Source organism: Solanum lycopersicum, chromosome 11 (assembly GCF_036512215.1).
Source record: "Solanum lycopersicum chromosome 11, SLM_r2.1".
NCBI classification, from domain to species: Eukaryota; Viridiplantae; Streptophyta; class Magnoliopsida; order Solanales; family Solanaceae; genus Solanum; species Solanum lycopersicum.
This window is the reverse complement of record NC_090810.1, coordinates 57228640-57250102: the sequence shown is the minus strand read 5'-3', so window position 1 is coordinate 57250102 and position 21463 is coordinate 57228640. Positions and strand designations below refer to the sequence as shown.

The following is a 21463-nucleotide window of genomic DNA, read 5'->3' as shown; positions in this document are numbered from 1 at the left end:
AAAAAAAATTATAAACAAAGATACTCAAACTTAATATATCTGATTTAAGACAAAAAAAAAAAAAAAACTTAACATTCAATTACAATTGTTAGGATTTTATTAATGGTCAATTATATACATATATAGTTGAAGGGTGTCAATCGATATCCCTTTGTTAGAAAATTACACTGTGTAGTCATATATAATCTTTTTTTAATGTATATATATTACATGTTGACACTTCTTAACTTTTATACAATTCTTATTTATATTTTGGCACCCACTTAATTAAAATTTCAACTTCACCGCATAAATTATATATAAAATGAGAATTAATTATGTGATGACATCAACCCGACCGAAAAAGCGGAGAAGTGCTATTAAGGTATCTAGGTAAGCTAGCCTTCTCGATTTGGAAAGGTCATTCCTACTAAATGAACTCACTCGACTTGAGTAGACGCATTTCTATATTTAGTAAAAATTTTATTTAGTTTCAAATAGATACATATTTTTATAAATATAATAATTAATTTTAAAATATTTATTTAGGATTGGTGAGATGATTTTAGTCACACGATATTCATAAATTTTTTTTGTGTTACAAATTTTAAAAATCTTTAATTTCTTTGTATTTTGAATTTGATGTTAGTCAAACTACAAATTAGTACAATATATGAAACAGAATGGAAGGAGTACTTTGTTTACAATGTTAAAATATTTATTTATTCATTTTTACTTATCATTTTTCTAAATTTTGATTATATAGTAACTTTCATATAGTTTTTAAAATATACAAATTTTAGTTCTAAGACATTGAGTTGATTTAATTTAATTTAATTAATCAAATTTAATAATTAGTCAAATTATTTACTCTCAAAAATAAAAAAACACATAATAAACTTGAATGGAAAAAATGAGAGAATTTTTTATATTTATTGTTAATAAAAAGCCAATACACCACTGTCTAGTGAAATAAAAGAGAGACGATATTTTTAAAAAGAGAAAACCTTGCACAAAATCTTGTATATATCCATATAGTATATTTGATATTGTTAGTAAAAATTAAGTTTATATGCTTGATAACTAACATGACATGCGACTATCGCGATAAAAATGTGTATTATTTATATGTGTATATATTCATACAAGTAATTAATTTCAGATATAAAATTCTATTTACATCGATGATTATCTGTTTCATTATTGATAAAAAATAAACAACGATCTATTCTTAAAATTAAATTTATAAGAGAAGTCATGTAACAACCAATATTTCCAATTTCAATTTGTTTGAGTATTGGCTAAAGCCCTTACTTTACAAGAAATGTCATACAAATTTACATGACATGATGGATTCTCCCATTGTACAAGTTCTTTAATTGCCTTTTCAATTTCTCTAGTTTCCTTCACTAGACTTTCCATGCAAAAACCCAAAGCACTCAAACTTAAAACCAATTGGCCCTTGAGTTTTTCATCATTATTTTTATCATCACCAACATTGATAATAAAATCCACAAGTTCATTTGAATGTTGAAGATAAGAAGTCAAAATTCCATCTTGATCATTTGATGATAAAGACCTTATATTATATGATGATGATTTTCCCAATTCAAGATCAATTGAATTTTTCTTTTTCTCGAATTCCTTGTCAAGTATCGCGAGTGATTTTACCAAACTAACCTCCTCAAAACATTTAGTGGATGTACTTATTAAATCCTTAAAAAGCATTAAGTCAGCATCTATGTTATTCCAATCGATTGAACTTGTTGAATGTTGTTGGAGGAATCTTAGTGCTTGTGACCCGAAAAGTAAGTACTCCATCATCTTTGACAAGGACCCCAGGACCTTACCATAACAACCGCTATTAAAAGGTAAAAACCAAAAATTGGGCTCTGCCTCAGCTTCCGCGATGAACTTTCCCAATTCATTTACATGGAATTTCAAATTCTTTTGAATTTCCTCGGAGTTGTTTTTGTTAGAGGACGAGAAGGCTATTGAGTCGACGCATTCGTGCAAGATCTTGAAGGTGTTGGAGAGCTGAATTTTAGCTAATGTTGAAGCTCTTGTTGGATGGAACAATATTTCAACCATGATGGAACATGATAATCCAATGAATGTTTCTGTAATTCTTGCTATGGCAAATTCACTTGGAGGACCAAATCCATTTCTACCTAGAATTAGTACTGCCCCAATAACTGCTGAAATCCCACCTAATCACACAAAGCAAAATAAAGAACATCAGAGACAGAATCAAGATTTAAATTTAACTGATAGGATTGTTACACTATTTACTTTTAAGATGTTAAATAAGTTTTTTACACTATAAGATCATTTTTACATATAAATCTTCTTAAATGTAGAGCAATATTTATAATTTCGAGAAAATGACAAATTATCTGCTAGTTACAACATATTAAGTAAAATTTTTTTATACCAACGATATATATATAACATGATGTGTACTCTACCCAATTCGGTTTATAATAGTTAGTGTTGGACTTCTAACTCTTTATAGAGAACTATTTTCTTTTACTAGAAATGTCACTATTTATGTATGTTAACTTAGTACTCTCTCCTTTTTAGTATGTTTTTTTTTTTAAAAAAAACATCTAACAAATCAATTTTAAAAGTTTTTCTTATATTTTATGGCTAGTAAAACATTTTCAGATAAATTGAGACGAGTAAAAGAAAAAAGAATTTTCACCTGCTTGGCCGTACATCCGGCTACGGCTCAAGAAGCTGCTGACAATGAACCAAGGAAGCAAAGACAAGAACCTTATTTGCACAAATTTTTCAAAGAGAAAACATCCTAAGACACCATAAACTGTGCCCAACACTGTCCCTTGTGCTTTAACATTAGCAACTTTAAATGTTGCTTCTCTTGTTGCTGCCAGGCTTATTGCAACAGGCAACCCTGCCCAAAATCCATTTTCCTTGCTATAAATTGATCCAAAAAATATAGCAAGGCCTAATGAAAGTGAACATCTAAAAGATGTCATAAATCTCCTACTATTTATAGTCATTGACAAATTGTTCCATGTCTTTTTAACAAATCCTTCTTGATCATCATCAACTTGTTTGTTGGAACCAATGTCAACTCCTTTTTTGGATGATAAAGGGAAAGTTGGTTTGTGTAACAACAATTTGAGGCAAAAAAGGAAAAATAAAGAGGGGAGGTCTTTTTTTGTTGGTTGAATCAATTGAAGTGTTTGGAGGAACTTTTCTGCATCATGTGCATTTGACTCAGGGACAGTTGCTGACCACTCATCTATAGACATGTTGTTGATTTGCTTTGAGATGTGATCTCCTAGTTTTTCTAGACCATCTTTTAGCTCTATGTTGAGAATACTAATTGGGAATATTGAAGAAGAATTTTCCAATGCAATTTCCATCCCTCTTAAAGGTGTTTGTATTTCTTGAAATTTGTCCCCTGGATTCTCTCCATATGGTCTTAAAAACTTGAAAGGAAATCTTTCCCACTTCATGCTTTCCTGTTACAAAAATTCAAGTAAAAAAAAAAAAAGAAGTTATAATCACTTTCCACTATAATAAGTTAACGTGACATACTTTACTTCTTAGTCCGTCACAAAAAAGTATATACGATATTTTATCCTAAACGAGTTGATAGACATATTTAAAACGTAACTTTAAAAAAAAAAATCTGTAACCAAATAGTATCACGTAAATTGAGACAGTTACCTGCTTGGATTTAATGGCTTGGAGAAGTTTAGGTCCATTGTTAACTAAGGATTTGGCTTTAGAAATTAAAGCAAGTGCTGAAGTGTTGTCTTCAGCTGAAAAAGCCTTCACAAACAAGTTAATCCTCTCGGTAGCATTTTCCACGAAGAGCTTGCTTTTCTCTTTTACCTATACGCGACGTTAATCGATAACATATTTAATATAATTAGTTTCATAAATAAAGACTACGAAAGGTATTATGTACCCAAGATAGAGATAATTAAATTTTTGAAGACGTGAATCTAATGTTTGAAAATGAAACGAGTGTAATAATGAATTTCACACTAACTTTTTTTTTATGACATTTACATTAGTCAAATATTAGTAATCATGTAAAAAAAATATTAGTGCTACTTATCAATTAATTAATTAATTAATTCTCACCTCACAACAAGCAAGGTTAGGATAGGGAAGCAACAATGCTAAAACACAAGCCACAACTCCAACCGCGGTGCTAGCCGCGACCCGAACCGGATGCATGATCGGTTCGGTTTTCGCACCGTTAATATAAGCTATGACATACACAATCACAAGTTGCCCTAGCGCTATACGCTTTGCTATCAAGTGAGTTTTTTCGGGCAGAACGATCACAAATGCGCTCAACGCCACGGCTACGCTGGCGGTGAGTCGGCCCGGCCCGATCAACCATAGGCTTAATATAGCGGGACAAACACCTTGAATCGTTGCGTATAGCGCTAGCCAACAACTACGTAAAGTGTCACCTAACGTGGCATTAGTCACGATTAGAATAACAGTAACGTAGGAAAAAGCGGGAAATGCGACTTGAATCTTGAAACTTTCTGGGCCGAAAAGGGTGGCTACACCAACTATCGAACAAGCCAAGGCGGTTCGAAAGGCGGAGGCTAGGCAAGTCCGCCACACAGCTCTAGCCCTAATGGATTCAAAGCTAGAAGTTGTTGCCATTTTAATTTTTTTTTTTTTTGTATTTGGAGAGAAGATGAATTACGTTTATATATAACCTTGTCTATTTAATTTTTTTAGTCACGTACTACGAATAAGTGGAAAAATTGAGTTTTTATAGAGATGATTTTGTGGAACAACACGTGAACATTATTAGTGGGATCCTTGTGGGGCTAGGGCACTAAGGTGTGGATGCCTACGCAAGCCAAAAAATTCTTATTACAAAAATTAAAATAAAGGGTGAGTTTTATTAAATCTGTATATATGGATGAGTATGAGAAGATTTTATAAATGTTATTATATATCCTTTATTCTTGTGCTTTATGCGAGAGGATTCGAAATATATGATAATATGAGTGTCAAATTATTTAATTTTTTTGTTCTATGTGAATTTCAGATAATATATTTTTTTGTTTTTGACGTTGATTTATAATTTGCTTAAAGTGTATCAATTTTATATTCTTTGTATATTTGCAAGACGATATTTAATATTTAATATGTATGTATTTCAAGTTTCAACCTATTATATCCTCAACAATTCTAACGACTTGAATGATGGTGTTCTCCATTGAAATATAATAGTCTTGTGATTGATAAATTTGTTTTTGTATTTTAGAAGGTATATTTATCTTAATCTTTCAAAAGTGTTAATTTTTATCGAAGTATCAAGCTTCAATACTAACCATCTCCGTGATTATTAAATTGACATGTATTTAGAGAATTTGGTTCTGCGAAGAGCTACGTAAGAAAGTAAATTTGAGAATAAATATCTAATATAAAAATTTAACCATCTCCGTGATTATTAAATTGACATGTATTTAGAGAATTTGATTCGGTGAAAAGCTACGGAAAAAAGTAAATTTGAGAATAAATATCTAATACAAAAATTTTACGTAAAAAACTCTTTATATAAAACTAATTTTATGTGACATTTTTATGATAACTTTCGTAACCATGGTTCCTTGTAGAATTGAATTCTACCATTTTGCAATTCTCTAATAAAATTTAGTGCATATTGATACGCTCAAAATACTCCTCATTTTTTTTAATACAATGCAATCGTAAATATTTGTATGCAATAACAATCCTATCATCTTATATAAACATAACATCGAAGGTTAACATATCTAGCAATTTTTATTTGTTGAACTGAATTGTATTCTCTTTTTTTTGCTTTAAATTTTTAATATTATTCATATATGATAAATTTTATTTTTATATCTGCTTGTTCACATTTTTGGTGGGAATAAAAACAAAATGGCCCTATTTCCATGCCTAAACGTTTTATTTTATCGTACATCCATGTGGTACTTTCATGTGATTGAAATTAACTATAGCTTATATGGTGCCTAAAGGATTACAAGAATATCCACTAAAAATAGTTGCAAGCACTAGCTAGTGCTGATTGGTATGCTAAATTAAAATCATGATATTATATATGAGAGCTTTTGCCTTCCAATTTTTTTTTTTATTCGGTGTTCGTTATTTATTAGAGTTTGATTAATTCAAATTCGTGCTGTGCAGGGCTATCAGAGCTCGAATACAAAAACTTCTAATTAAGAAAGAAGCATGATTTTTTTCGATAAATTAAATCGGAGCGAATAACTTTATATGCATAAAATGTATGTTGTATGCTAAATATAAATAGAAACATTAAAAAATTAAAATTGAATTTTAGGGTGAATTCTGATGGAAACAACTATAAAATAATTAATCTTCCATAACTATGAACATGATTTTTTTATATATAATTTTTGCAAAAAAGAGTAAATTACCAAAGAACTTTTGACAGTAAACTGCTCAAATTATAAAGCTTTACTTTGAGTTTAATGACATTTTTACATAAAATTTGCACATTTTTTTAGAGTTATGTAATCTTTCATATATATATATATATATATATATATATATATAGTGAGGTGAATAGAAAAAAATTTACCTAAATATCTAATATTAAAAACGGAAAAGGACCTAAAATATCCTTAAAGTATTGAAAATGATACAAAATTACCCTTCATCCACCTATTAGCTCCAAAATGTCATTTTTCATCCACCTATTGGCTCCAAAATACCCTTGTCATCCACATTTATATTCAAAATTGACCATTTTTTTAATTGTTTTAAAATTAAACTCTTTAAATATTTTTTAAAATACTTGACGTTCAACTATTGGTTATAATTTAATTTATTAATATAATTTATAAATCAACCCACTACCCACTAATTACTAACTAAATCTCACCCAATTAATAATTCAATTATAATATCAAAATCATCATAAACACTACTAAAACACGACGAAATTAAAGATTTCTGAAAATAACATTCAAAATTATTCGAGTCCGAATCGAAGCCCCAATTAAATATAGGTTGAGCCGCTTATTTAGGAGGACACTTTCTTTCAAGATTGTATGAGAAATTTATGATTAAAGGTAAAGAAGTAATACATCCCGAATTAATTCATGTATTTTTTTAAAATATAATTTTATAAATATTTATTATTTGTTTTAAAACCTTTAATATATTATTTTTAAAAAAAGTTACCTATGAAGTAACAATCACATAATTGAGATATAAGAATAATTAAGATAAACATAGTCAAACTTTTAAATTTATCGTTAATTTTATTTACACACTTGAATGTATGATAATTTGCTTCTATAGATATTTTCGCCTCAAATTTTTAAAAACACTCAATCGATAGTAGCTTATATGTTGTTGCATTAATAATGTGACGGATATTAATTTAGAGGGGTTTAATTAGTAATGGGTGGTAGTGGATTGATTTATAAATTATATTAATAAGTTAAATTATAACAAATAGTTGAGCGCCACGTATTTAAAAAAATATTTAACTAGTTTAAATATAAAACCGTTAAATAAGTGGTCAATTTTGAACAAAAAACTGGATGACAAGGTATTTTGGATCCAATAGGTGGGTGAGAAAGATATTTTGGAGCCAATAGGTGGATGAAGGATAACTTTGTACCATCTTCAATACTTTAAGGATATTTTAGGCACTTTTCCGTATTAAAAATACAAAAAAAGTTTATCTAGTTAGTTTGACCTTTTTAATTTTGGTTAAAGTATAAAATTTGAAATGAATTTCAATCCTAAATTATATTATTGTTCATTATGACATTAATCTAAGAGATCATTAATGATTACTTGAGGAAATAATACTTGACCGATCTTTATATTTGAATTATTTTATTATTAATGCTATTATTTTCTTTTCCTATAATATTTCTCAATTTCTTCTTTTACTTATTTCCTAAATCTCTTCAATTTCTAGATCATTCTACATGTATGCTGAGGGTCCTCTAATTAATAAAGGTTGTTAACATTAATCAGTAATTAATTATTTTACTAACCACATAATCTAAGTATGAATAAAAAAATATTAACAGATCTTACCAAGTTCGATGTGCAATCTTATAATAAGATATCACGTAGATTCCTTAATAGTGTCTTTATCTGAACTTAGTTACAGCTTAATTTAATGATTATCCTTTTAACAAAATGCCAAACATGAAATAGTTTGGCCATTACAATAATGCTCTAATTTTTTGGGAGGAAATAATTCAACATAATCAACATTTAAAGTTTAAGTAGAAGAAATTAGTTCTACAAATATTCATACCTCTTACTACGCAAAAATAAATATTTCTTAAAAATAAATAAATTATTTTTAGTAATGAAACCACAAAATCAATGACCTCTTGATATCAAATTAATGACTATATTAGAGTCAAAAAATTTTAATTAGGTGTTCAGAGTATAAAGACGAAATAAATAGGCAAAATAAGTCACCGTGATTCAATATCTATCGCATATAACAATAACAATAATATATCTTGTATAATTCATAAGTTGATTAAAAAATATACGCAAATCTTAGTCATTACCTTATTGTTGAAGTAAAAAACCTTTTTCTGATACATTTTGGCTCAAGAAAACAATCACAAAAAAATATATATATGATAATTTTATTGATAAAGAATATTCAGATAAACTCCTTTGCGATGCCCAAATTAATGAGGTAATCACCCAAAATGCTAAGTAAAAGAAACGCAACCTTGTCGTACGGGTTGAAGACAAAAAACAATTTAGGTGAAGCAAAAAGCTAGATATCGAAGTTGAACAAAATATTTAATTTAATAATAAATTAAAAACATTGTGTACAAAAATAGTGGCAAAAAAATAGGATTTCCACTAAGAATAAATTAGGTTTTGGTTGCATTACATCACCTCATTGATCTTTGAAGAGAGAAAGGGTCAATTGGGATGTGGAAAAAAGCCTCTCTTTATCATTTTTAAAAAAAATATCACACACCAATTAGTTAGTTAAAGCCAAAGATTAACATCCTTTTCCTATTATAATTATTACTTATTATTTATTTAGTATTTTTATGTGGATATAATATTCACCAATTAGTTAGTTAAAGCCAAAGATTAACATCCTTCTCCTATTATAATTATTACTTATTATTTATTTAGTATTTTTATGTGGATATAATATTTTTAGCACCAAAATCCTCGACATGCTGAAAAGGAAGTAGAATTTTCTCCACTTGTATCCATGATAACATCCATATCGACTAGAAATGATAATTGAACGAGTTAGAATGAATAAAGATAGAGATCGTAAATAGATTAAACAAAAAAGAATATTATTTTAATCCATTTATATTCAAAATGAAAAAAATAAGTTAATCAAACGGTATGTGCAAATGAAAATATAAGTTAAAAATCAAACAAACTTAACATTTATAAAATGTTAACTTATAAAAAATAACTAGCAGACAAACGAGTATTGAATATTGACCATACAGATATTCGTATTGTCCATTTCTGAATTCTCTTCCCAGTTTTCATATGTTGCGCTAAGAAGCAAGTTTCAATAACCTATGATGAAATAACATAAAAAAGAAGATTACGCTGGATTGATTGCTTCATAATCGTAAAAATGATTTCAAGAATCTTTGCTGGTCAGGTGTACATTGAAAAGGAAGTGTAATATAAGTGAGACAAAAGAGTAAGCGGTTTAAAAAAAAGTTGAATTCTAATCATATCTAATCAAGCCGCTTTCAAGACTTCACCAAAAGAAAAGGTGATACAAAATTATTTCACTCTACCTGAATAATAAAGTAGAACTTCTCACGATCGATTAAACGAAAAGTAACTCGAAAAATAATTTTTTTTTTAATGAATAGTAAAGATAATATCCATATTTATATTTTAAAAACTATTTTACCAACCCTAAACCCCAAGAGATTGGTTTATGACCGAAGGATGAATTAAGTGGTCGAGGCAATGCGTTCTACTCAATTTAGACCAATTATTTTGTCTGTCCACATAAAGTAAAACGTAATATTACCAATAAAATGCTTAAATTTTAATATTGTCAAATCATTTAAACAATATTTATTTTCCACACACTAGTATAAATGTGTATTTCCTCACAAGGTAAGGTTTATTCCTCCTTATAATAATAATAATAAATGTTAATCTATTAGCTTACCCCTTTTAAGTGCATTACATGTTGAATAAAACTATGATTATAATTAAATTTTGCAAAGCCTTTCATAATTTCTTTTTATTCATTGTTTGACATTTTTTATTAATGAAAAAATTGTTTATGTCCTATGGTAACTTAGGAATGGCTTCTTTTTTTTTAAAAAAAAAATAATATTTTAAAATCCATTGTTTTCATATATATGGCGACGTAATAATTTCCAACTATACAATTTATTGCTTTTTGAATACTATTTTTATCGTTTAAAAATACTATATTAGTACTATTTTTATTAATTAAAAACATTTAACCAATAGTACTATTTTTATAAATTAAAAATATTTAACCAAATAAAAGGAGAGGGGCACTATCAAAAATGATTTTTATGGCATTTCGTTAGTTACAATAGCTTAGATTATTGTTAAATATGTAATTTTAGTGATAACTAATACTTTTTGCAAATATTTTTAAAGTTCATATCGATATTAAATTCAATAACAATTAATTAATACTGATAAAGTTTTAACATTTTTTACTAATATATATTTATTGGTGTTAAATATTATTTTTATGATACGGGGAGGAAAATGTGGATAGTGCATTTGCATATGTAAGCTTAATTTAGTGTTTTTTTCTTCCTTTGATTATGGGGGATAAATTAAAGCCTTATTTAGTTGGTGGAGCATTACGTTAGTGCACGTAGAAACACAAACATATCACCATCTATCAACTTTCTACTTAACAAATTAAGCTGACATCAATAATAAAATAAAATGTATAATAGAAAGGTTTTTTTAAAAAAAAAAAAATCAATTCATTTTACATGGTGGGTTCCAATAAATCTGTATATATTTTAATATTTAATAAAACTTGCAGAATTTTGTCTAGATTCAAACAAGCTTTTATTCCAAATAGGAAACTTAAATCTCAACAATATGCTGTGTAGCATAACATGTGGAAGTGGAACTAAATATAGGAATCTTTTAATTTTATCAATTACCTAAAATGTTTCAATTTGGAGAGGTGATTAGATATAGCATGATATAATTTTAATTTATATAGGATATGATTTTAGATAGAAGGGGATAAAAGTCGTGAATAAGAAAAAACATTTAGTAGATAGTTTAGAGTCGTATTACTATTTATTTGTCTATTTTACTTGGTGACAGAATAGAGTACCGTATCACTTGTAGTCTCAGTCTTTTATGTAGTCGGTGTACACGCACTGTCGCACTCTATTTTTTCTAGACAGAATTCACTGAATATATTGTTGTTATACTTAAATAATCCATTTTCAAAAAAATTTCAAAACTAGTATAGAGGTATTGCATATTAATGTATTAGATATTATTTATATTAAAAAAATCAATAAACAAAAACTAATGAATGACAATGTAATAATATACAAATTTTCTTCCAAATCTTTACTAAGGGAAACAAAATTTGAACAATTTATAGTAATAATTAATCATAAAATTTTGGAAAAGTGAATGCCATTTTATGCACTAGAAGACATGAATACGAAAAAGAAAGAACAAAAGAATACTACATACACCACTTTTTTTTTTTGGAGAGCATATACTTCATTGTAACATAGATGCTACATATGATATAGTAGTGCACAAAGAAATACATTTTTTTAAATGTTAAACACACACGAAATACTTAGAGAGAAAAAAAGATATTAATTCGTTGTAAACTAAAATGGTTATTTAAATGTATATAGTGATAGAGTTATAATATTCAGTAATGAGACATTCAAAGAAAATAAAGGTATAATATCTATCATATATACATTATATATTTTTCTGTCGAAAATATTTAAATGAACCCCTTAATATTGTCTGACTCCGCTTTAAACTTACACAAAATCTTTTTTTTTTTTATGAAACATATTGACATATGAAGTTAGCTTTTCTGGTGAACAATTGATGTGGATGCAACTAAAGAAGAACAATAAACTATATTTTATTATATACGTATTCTTGTCCACATACCCATTACAAAGGAAACATATAATAATGAAATATGAAAAGTTAGCTTTTGGGATTAAGGATTAAGGATGAAGGAATTAATAATATTAATTATAATTAACCTATCAAATTTTTCGACTAGTTTTTATATATATATATATATATGTCATCTGTTTATGTATTCAAAATCCGAAAGGTCACAAAATATATTTGTATTTGACTTTTAAGAGTTTGATAGGAACGAAAAAACTAAAGAGCGTATGCAAATTTTATTATTTTTTATATTAATTTTGAAAGATCATTTATTCAATTTATAATATAATTATCGAAACATAAGAAATAACATATAATAACAAATATCACGGAAAAAATATATATGATACACCAAGTTATCATAATATTAAATTTTCTTTTGACATGAGTCACCTTACTTTTTCACCAAGCAACCCACCCACCCACCCCTTCTCAAGCAGAGGAACATTCTAGCATATTTCAAATTAATTCAACAATAACATTAGTTTTAAGTTTTAACTTTTAACATATATTAACCAAGTAAAAAAAGAATGAAACTAATGATCTTTTAAGTGTTCTTTTGACAATTTTTTCTTTTTGCACATGCTATCAGTGTAATTAAACTTTCTTGTTTTTAACGTCATCTTTGATGTATTTGTAAAATAAAATAAAACCCTAAACAAAGTAAATTAGGGATGGATATGAAACAAAAATTATATTCTAGTCTATTGAATTTATAATGTATTTTTTAACGATTTAATTCTATTTATCTAAAATATATAATTACATTTTTTTTCAAGATAAAATGGATAAAACATACTAGGGTAACGTTACTTCAATTCCAAGTACACACGAATTAAAAAAACAATTAAATTACATTTAGAACTAACTTAGCAAACACGTCAAAATATTTCAGAAAGAAAGAAAATTTAGAATTTCATAGTAAAAGTGTATATGTACTATTGTTTTTCTTTGAAAAAATCACGATCTATTCGATATTTTAAAAAAAAAAAACTTTTAAAATAATACCTTATATTTTATAAATATTTTTTAAAAAAAAAATATATTATCCATTCAAACCTCTTAAAAATGCAAACTAGAAAGTCCACTAGAAGTCTTCATTGTCAAAATGTATACAAATGGAAGCGCCGCCTTGACTACAAATTAGTAGAAATTATGATTCAGAAAATTTTCAAATCTTGGACTAATAATTCAAATTAAACTGAGTCAATCAAGATGATTTTAATTAAACAACAACTTGTGTTAAAAAGTGGAAACAAAAAGATGTGCGCCCAAAGTAAATCCAAAAGAAAGAAAGAAGAAATTGGATGCAAATACTACATAGAAGAAAGGAGATGTTAAATAATAACATATTGAGTATATTTTTATAAGTAGAAACTAAAAAAAGTAGCATGTGTATCATATTTTTATTTGTATAGTGTAAAAAAGTATTTTTGATAAATTTTGGCTTAAGCAAAAAGTTTTTCAAATAGATTTGAGAGATATACGTATCAGAGTATTAGATTGGATATCACGGTAAAATTCGATCAAAAAAAAAATTCTATTGTAAAACCAATTTGAAGTATATGATTATTTCATCTAAAAACTCAAACGGCTAAAGAGAATATTCTTTTATGAGTAATTAATTGTGTTCTCAATACAAATAATCAAAGTAAATTAAAAAATAACAACCACAATAAAAATTAAAGATTAAAAATAATACTAACGCGGTTCTAATAATACATGGCATGAGAACAAAATAGGTGCTTCATATTATAACCCTTTTATAATTTTAAGAATAGAAAAAAACTCCCGATCAATATCCTCTTTGATCCTCGACCTTCATAATCACCCGAAAAAAGGAGGAGAAAATTATGAATTTACTAAACTTTGGAATTCAACTAGTTTCAAAGGTTTCGCTACGAATATATACTTTAAAATTTAACTAATTCAAATTCACATAGAAAAATCTCATGATAGCAATTAAGTTACTCCTAAATACTATTCATTTAAAAAGCTCAAATACAAATTTTTAATTAACAGTGAAAAATACTTGTTACTTTTATCTCAAATTTTAATAGTCCCTCTTTACTTTATTTTTGAAGAAATAAGTAAAATATGTAGTCATGATCTTTCATTTATCTTTCCACCTTCCATTGTCATCCTAAAATGATAAATTCAAAAGCAATCAATTCAAAGTTCTTAAAAGAAAAAGAAGTTATAGTTCAAAAAATGAACTCAAACACGAATGTTTGTTACGGCATTCAATATTGTACTAGTAATTTTTTATTTAAAAAATAACTTTTCAAAAGAATATCTTTGAAAAATAAGAAATTACTATTCGTCGCGATCAATGTGATACTTTTGCTTTTAAAAAATAAATGTAATTAATTTTTAAAATTACATTGAATTAGATCAACTCAATATTCTAAAATTAAATTTAAATATTAAAAAAAATTATATGAATAAGTATTATAACTTGTGTCTATCTATATGATTAACAAAATATATTTTAAAATATAAATAAAATGATATCGCTAATGTAAATGCTTACAAAAATATATTTCTATTCTAAAAAAGGTATATAATTTAAATACTAAACTAATTAGGTGATTCTTAGAAAAAAAACATAATAATAAGTGTCATTGACTAAGTCATCACGATGCAAGAGTCGAAGGTAGTCCGTTTTTGAAGCACAATTTCAATCAAGTGACAAATAAAATCCTTAGTAGACAATCTAAATATGTAATAATCTTTTATTATAATACTCGTGCGCCCAGAGGCAGAGCTATAACCATCTCACGGTATTCAACTAGACCTCATTAGTTGGAATATTACGTCGTATATATATATATATATATGTTCAATTATGTATTTAAAAGGATATATATTTAAAGTTGGACACTCTTAATAAAAGCTATGCCTTTGAAACAGTGGTAATGAGTGTCCATTCGAACCAAGAAGTGTTTTGAGTTTGGACCCCAAATAGCATAATAATACACCGTTTTTGGATACTCTTAATAAAATTTCTGACTCCATCACGCACCACGAAAAAATGTTGGTGATGTCATATAGGAATAGATGGGTAAATGGAAATAGTCTTGTCCACCTAGTTTTGTGGCAATTAGCATCTCTAAACAATGTGTATTCCTTTCGCCGCATCTTCAAACAAAAAAACGTTTGCTAGCATTGTCTCATTACCACATACAAGCAAAATTACATTTAGTGCCTTTGGTCATCATTATGTCCATTTTTTAGGTAGTGGATAGTGGGAATTACAATAATTTCTTAATCCTTGTATATTTTTTTCTTGTCCAAAATATCAACTTATGGAATAGTAAATAAATGTAGACCAGAAATATTAAATTATTATGGAGTAATAATAATAAGCATACAATAATTAGAAATATAGTCAAAGAAGCTAGAATAGGAAACATGTATTTTATTTTTCTTCAAAATAAATTGAGTTAGCTTCTTATTATTGAAGTGCATAAGCACCTTATAAACCTACTTGTAATTTGTTTGCACAAGTTGCTTATAGGAACCTACTTGTAATAAAGAGGCAACCTACTCATATATTGATTTCTGTATAAGTTATACATCGTTTGACAAATAGTTAGGAAATATTTATTCATATTAAAAGATTCATATGATATTTAGTTTGCAATTTAGAAATCTACATAACTATTGTATGTATAAGTTATGAAGTGTCTTGTTTTATGCGGGGCATATATATAGAGAATAAAATAGTTTTAAAAAACTTATTTTAAGCTAAAAGTTAAAAGATGGGGGGGGTAGAGGTGCTTTTTTTCCCAGCTTATAAGCTGTTTTAATTTGACCACATTTTTACCTTTTTGCCCTTGATATTTTTATACAATCTCCACATTAACCACATAACCCTAACATCTCTTTCTTCTATTTTTTCCTTTTCACGTGTGGATGATAGACAATTACTATTACTAATGAATGAAAATAAAATAAATCTTAAATCTTTCAAGTGATCTATTCAAATTATATATTATTAAAATGTAAATAAGTTGCACATATAACTTAAATAAAAATTTATATTCCTCTTATAAATAATTTGTGATGATAAAGAAATATGTGAATGATAGACAATTATTATTACCTATGGATGAAACTAAAATAAAATCTAAAATCGTTCTTTAATCTATTCAAATTATATATCTTTAAAATCTATAATAAGTTTATATTCCTCTTATAAATAATTTGTGATGAGAAAGAAATATGTGAATGATAGCAAAATATAATTATTTATGGCTGTAAAATATAAATTAATTGACTTTTATTATGTTAACAGCTTTTAAGGGTATTTCAGACATTTTGATTTAAAAAGTTGTTTATCAGCATTTATTTGCCAAACATATCAACTTTTTTTTTTAACTTCAGCACTTTTATCCAAATGCATAACTGCTTATTTTAAAAATAAGTTTCAGCACTTTGAAAAGTACTTTTTTAAAGCAGCTTTTATTAAGCCTATCCAAACGGGCCCTAACTATATGCATTACTAGTACCTAAATAATTATAACTAACTAGCTACCAAACAATCCCTTATAAGTTACTACCTCCGTCCACTTTTAATTGTCACGGTTTCCATTTTTAAAGTCAACGGATAAGTATTTTTTATTAACATTTTATGATGTATTCTTTCATCATATTGATATGCAAAAGATTGCGATTCATAGTATTTTTCATATAGTTTTTTAATACCTAAATTTCTTATAAAAAATATAAAATTAATGTAATGTAATTTCACTTTGAAATTAGTTCATTGATTTTTAAAAAACGCAACACAACAATTAAAAGTGGACGAAAGAAATATGATTTAGGAAAAAAAATTAAAAAAATAAAAATGTCTAAAGGGATTAAGGATGGGCTTGGGTTGCCAAAAAAGTGGGTCAAACGTGATTGGGCCGAGCTACTAATATGTGTACAATGTACAATAATTATACATTTTGAACTTAATGTAATAAAAATTTTATTTCTTCAGTTAAAAATCGAAATCGAGAATTGAATCGAATATCAAACTTTAAAAAAAATAAAATAAAAGAATCGAATAAGTTTGGCCCGACCTGATTTTTTGTATTTATGCCCTAATACGAGTGATATATTGGTTTGCCATTAGAGATATTGATATCCATATACAACCACAATAGCTATAGCATATCAATTTGGGAAATATTAGAAATAACAAAAAAAAGACATAATAAGGTTTCATAGCTATAGTATCGATAACTGTTTTTTATAGTTATAGTTCTGTCTATTATGCACACTAGGTTTGTATATTTCGCTAGCGAATATACAAATAGGGTAAGTATATACAAATATTGTGTTTATACATTTAGGAATCTTTTAGAACTTTGTTTTCATATTTCGCATGTCAATATACAAAATACATGGTAATTTATCATAATTCTCTTATAAATCATACAAATAGTTAGGTAAACGTATATAAAATTTTGTATTTATACATTTAGGAATTTTTTAGAACTCTTTTTAATATTTAGCAGGGAAATGCACAAGTACCCCCTCAATCTATGCCCGAAATTCCAGAGACACACTTATACTATACTAAGGTCTTATTACCGTCCTAAACTTATTTTATAAGTAATTTTCAATCCCTTTTCGGCCTACGTGATACTTGCTTGAAAAAAAAAGTCAACCAGCATTGGACCCACAAGATAGTGTCACGTGGGTCGAAAATGGATAGAAAATTATTAATAAAATAAATTCAGAGGTAATAAGACCTTAGTATAGTGTAAGTGTGTCTCTAAGATTTCGGGTATAGATTGAGGGGTTTCTTGTGCATTGTCCCTATTTCGCACGTAAAAGTTCAATATTAATCAAGTGAATTAGAAATATCAGACGAATAGCAAGGATTGAGAAAAACGTAGCCACAAATTTATAATTTTCTCAAACCGTAGCTGTAACACCTAATATAGGCTAAATATTTCTCTAATTTTGATCGATGATTAGGTTTAGTAATTAAAGCCCAAAATTTCTTGCTATATCTGACTATATAAACCACAAAATGATGAAATTCCGTTATTCTTTTAATGTTTTTTATGCTTCAAAACATGTATCCCTTCAAAATATAAACGCAAACGGAGATTCAATTTGCGGATTTTGGATTCAATAATTATAAAGATTTCGTCAAGAGAAAATTTCAAAATTTAAATATTTGTAGAAATAATTCAATTTACAATTTATGATATGTTTGTGATATTGAATTTTATAGAAAACATCTATAAAAGTTTAAATATCAGTTTTGTAGTTGTTTGGAATTAATTTGAGATGGATTTGAGTTGTATTTCAAATTGAAAATTTGAGATTATATGACTTCTTATGTGTGTATCTCCACTATACACGTGTATATCAATGTATATATTCATATCTCTGAGGCAGTTAAGAATAACTTGGGCAGAGGTGAGAATGGCATGGTGTTTGAAAATTTTGATATTATTCGATTTTTAAAATATTATATTATTAGTATATTAATTTAGTTTGGTATGATTTGGTATATTAAAGTTTGATTTTGGTATTCAATCTTATGGTAAATTGGTAATTATAATTTATTTAAATTCAATTAATATATACTCGTATAATAGAATATTATCATTTTGGCAATTAAAAAAAAAAGTCTCAATTGTATCAACACGTTGCCGACTCTATGCCTATTAGAATAAGGCATTGGCCTTAGGCCCCCAATTTTAGGGGCCTCAATTTTTTATCAATAATAAATTATGTGTTAATTTTTTTTGAAAAAATATAATTATTTATGAGAAAAATATTTTTTTTAAAATTATTATTTTATTCTCTTTAGTCTCATTTAAATAGAAGAAATAAAGAAGAATTGTTTTATTTTCTCACAATTTCTATGTTAATATTCACATTATTTTATTATTTAACTCCTTTTACACCCTCTTCTTTAAATTTATGATAAGTTAGAGAAACACTCTATCAAAAATATGTATCAATGGTCGAAAAGTGTTAAACAAAGTGAATTATATATTATTTTTCTATTTCTTCTTAGATTTTCAATCATTATAACAAGCATAATGAAATGCGGGGTATACAAAATTATCAACTTCATAAATCAAATTCTATGTTAACAATTCATATAATAATTGTCCGAGTAAGCAAATGTTTTTCAATACTGAATTGATAAAATCTTATCTATAGTTAATAATTGAAAAAGAAATCAAATAAAATTATTTATAAAAAAAATAATAAGTATACTTTGCATTTAAAAATGCAAGTTTTTTTTTTCTTTATAAAAAATGCATATGAAGACTTTTTAGATTTAGGCTTCTAGTTGAAATTTTGCTTGAGTCTTTGATTGCGTTGAGCCGCCCCTAGCTACACATGTGGAAATATGTATGCTAAATAAAGTACAAACAATTCTTTTTGTTAATCAATTACAATTCGAGCATATTTCAATTAAATGGAGTAGTTTAAATTTTAACTTCTAAACACTTAGGGTTCGTTTGATAAAGTGTATTAGCAAAAATAATGCATATACTAGCTTTGTGCTTAGTTGTCCATTGTTTTGTAAACTTTTTCATTATACACTCTATTGTGTATTAAAGAGTGTATTGCTAATACCATTGTTTTCTACGCATTAGTAATACAAAGGGATTTAATGCATGCATTAAAATGGATAAAGACTCAGTTACCCCTCAAAAGTAAAATAAATAATTTACGCATAACTAATGCAAGCATAATGATACAAACATTACTTAATGCAAGCATTACTAATACACTCTATTAGACATTATTTTACACTCTACCAAATGGCCCCTTAGTTTATACTAATATTAGGTTACATATTTGTTAGAATTTTTATAATACATATTTGTTATTTATGTAATTATATATACTTCAGTATAGTATTGGTATATTATTTCTAAATATTAAATACCATACGAATACCAACAAAAATTAAAATGTATACCATATACCACATCAAATACCATAATATTAAAATCACGATATTAAAAACCTGGCTTAAGTCATCTACGACCTCTTAAAGTTGTCCGCATATTTCACTCAGACACCTCAACCAAGACTAGTACCTATTGATCACCTAAACTGTTCAAAACATGTATCTATTAAACACAAAATGTTTATATGGCAAAAATATAAAACCATTTAATTTATAAAAACTAATATTAGAGAATTCGATAAAATTAATTTGGGTCTTCTTGATTTTTCTTTTGTTATTGATTTTGAAATGATTATCAATTTTGCTTCTTCATCACTTTTGTTGGACTCTCTCTCTATTTTTCTCCCACATAAGGTATGAACTTATTATTTTTCTTAAATTGAATCGATAAATAAATTTAGTATGATGTTGAATTTAGTTTAGAAAAAGAAATGTAGCGTGGAGAAAATGTTGCATGGATAAAGATGAAGAAGAAAGGGTGGGAAACTGTGGTTGGATAGATATTTTATTATTTTATTCAATGTTTTTATATTAATGAATAAAATTTATTTTAATTTAATTTAAAAATCATTTTCAATAATTTTCGGATCCCACTCGCCATATGTGCTCTTTTCATTAATCATTTTGCTACGTTATTGAGAGTGTATCATACACACTATACATTTTTTGTTGATTATGAAAGAATGTCTATTATGAACAAGTTTTGAATAGATAAAAGTGTTCAATAGGTAATAGTTTTAGTTGAAATGTCTAAGTGAATATGCAGACAACTTTAAGGGATCGTAAATGACTTAAGCATAAAAACTTTGATATTATATGATAATTTGATATGTATCACACCATGCTCTTCATTAGGTACTAATGTATACCATTGAAGAGTTAGTTGTTCGAGTGGGAGACAAGAGATTTGAATTAGGAGTGTATATGATCGGGTTGGTTCGGGTTTTTCAAATATCAAATCAAGTCATTTGTGTCGGGTTTTTGAATTTATAAATCAAACCAAACCAATAAAAATTCAGGTTTTTGAATTTTTTTGGATTTTCAGATTTTTTCGATAAAGTATTCATACAAACATACAATTTACTTGTACATTAAATATTTCTTTAAATCTACCAAAATGCAACTATCTAAGTTATTTCTCAAGAAAATAACAAACAATATGATATGATTAATGACACTAAAATATCCAATAAAAAATAATAATAAGATCGCGTAAAAAACATTGCAAATTAATAAGTCATAATGAAATAGATCATAACTTAAAGTACTAAATCATGCTAAAATAAGTTTAGCAAGTATTAGTTACAAGACTAAATATTTAAAGAAAGTAAAATTAGATCATGTATTTTAACTATC

General features: G+C 26.7%; 1 protein-coding gene across 1 annotated transcript; it reads right to left on the bottom strand.

Moving 5' to 3' along the window:
- Window positions 1-1239: 1239 nt before the first annotated feature.
- LOC101257925 (uncharacterized) lies at window positions 1240-4745 on the bottom strand. The gene is made up of 4 exons (XM_004250919.5): window positions 4102-4745; window positions 3679-3846; window positions 2684-3470; window positions 1240-2189 (listed from the first exon to the last, which is right to left on the bottom strand). Exons 1-4 carry the CDS (start codon window positions 4639-4641, stop codon window positions 1261-1263), a joined length of 2424 nt encoding a protein of 807 aa, XP_004250967.2. The 5' UTR covers window positions 4642-4745; the 3' UTR covers window positions 1240-1260.
- Window positions 4746-21463: the final 16718 nt, after the last annotated feature.

Coding starts and splice junctions, on each gene's coding strand:
- LOC101257925 (XM_004250919.5), bottom strand. CDS start 4,641: ATGGCAACAACTTCTAGCTTTGAATCCATTAGGGCTAGAGCTGTGTGG. Junction 3,847..4,101: donor CTAACCTTGCTTGTTGTGAG/GTGAGAATTAAT, acceptor CGTCGCGTATAG/GTAAAAGAGAAAAGCAAGCT. Junction 2,190..2,683: donor CCGGATGTACGGCCAAGCAG/GTGAAAATTCTT, acceptor TTGTGTGATTAG/GTGGGATTTCAGCAGTTATT.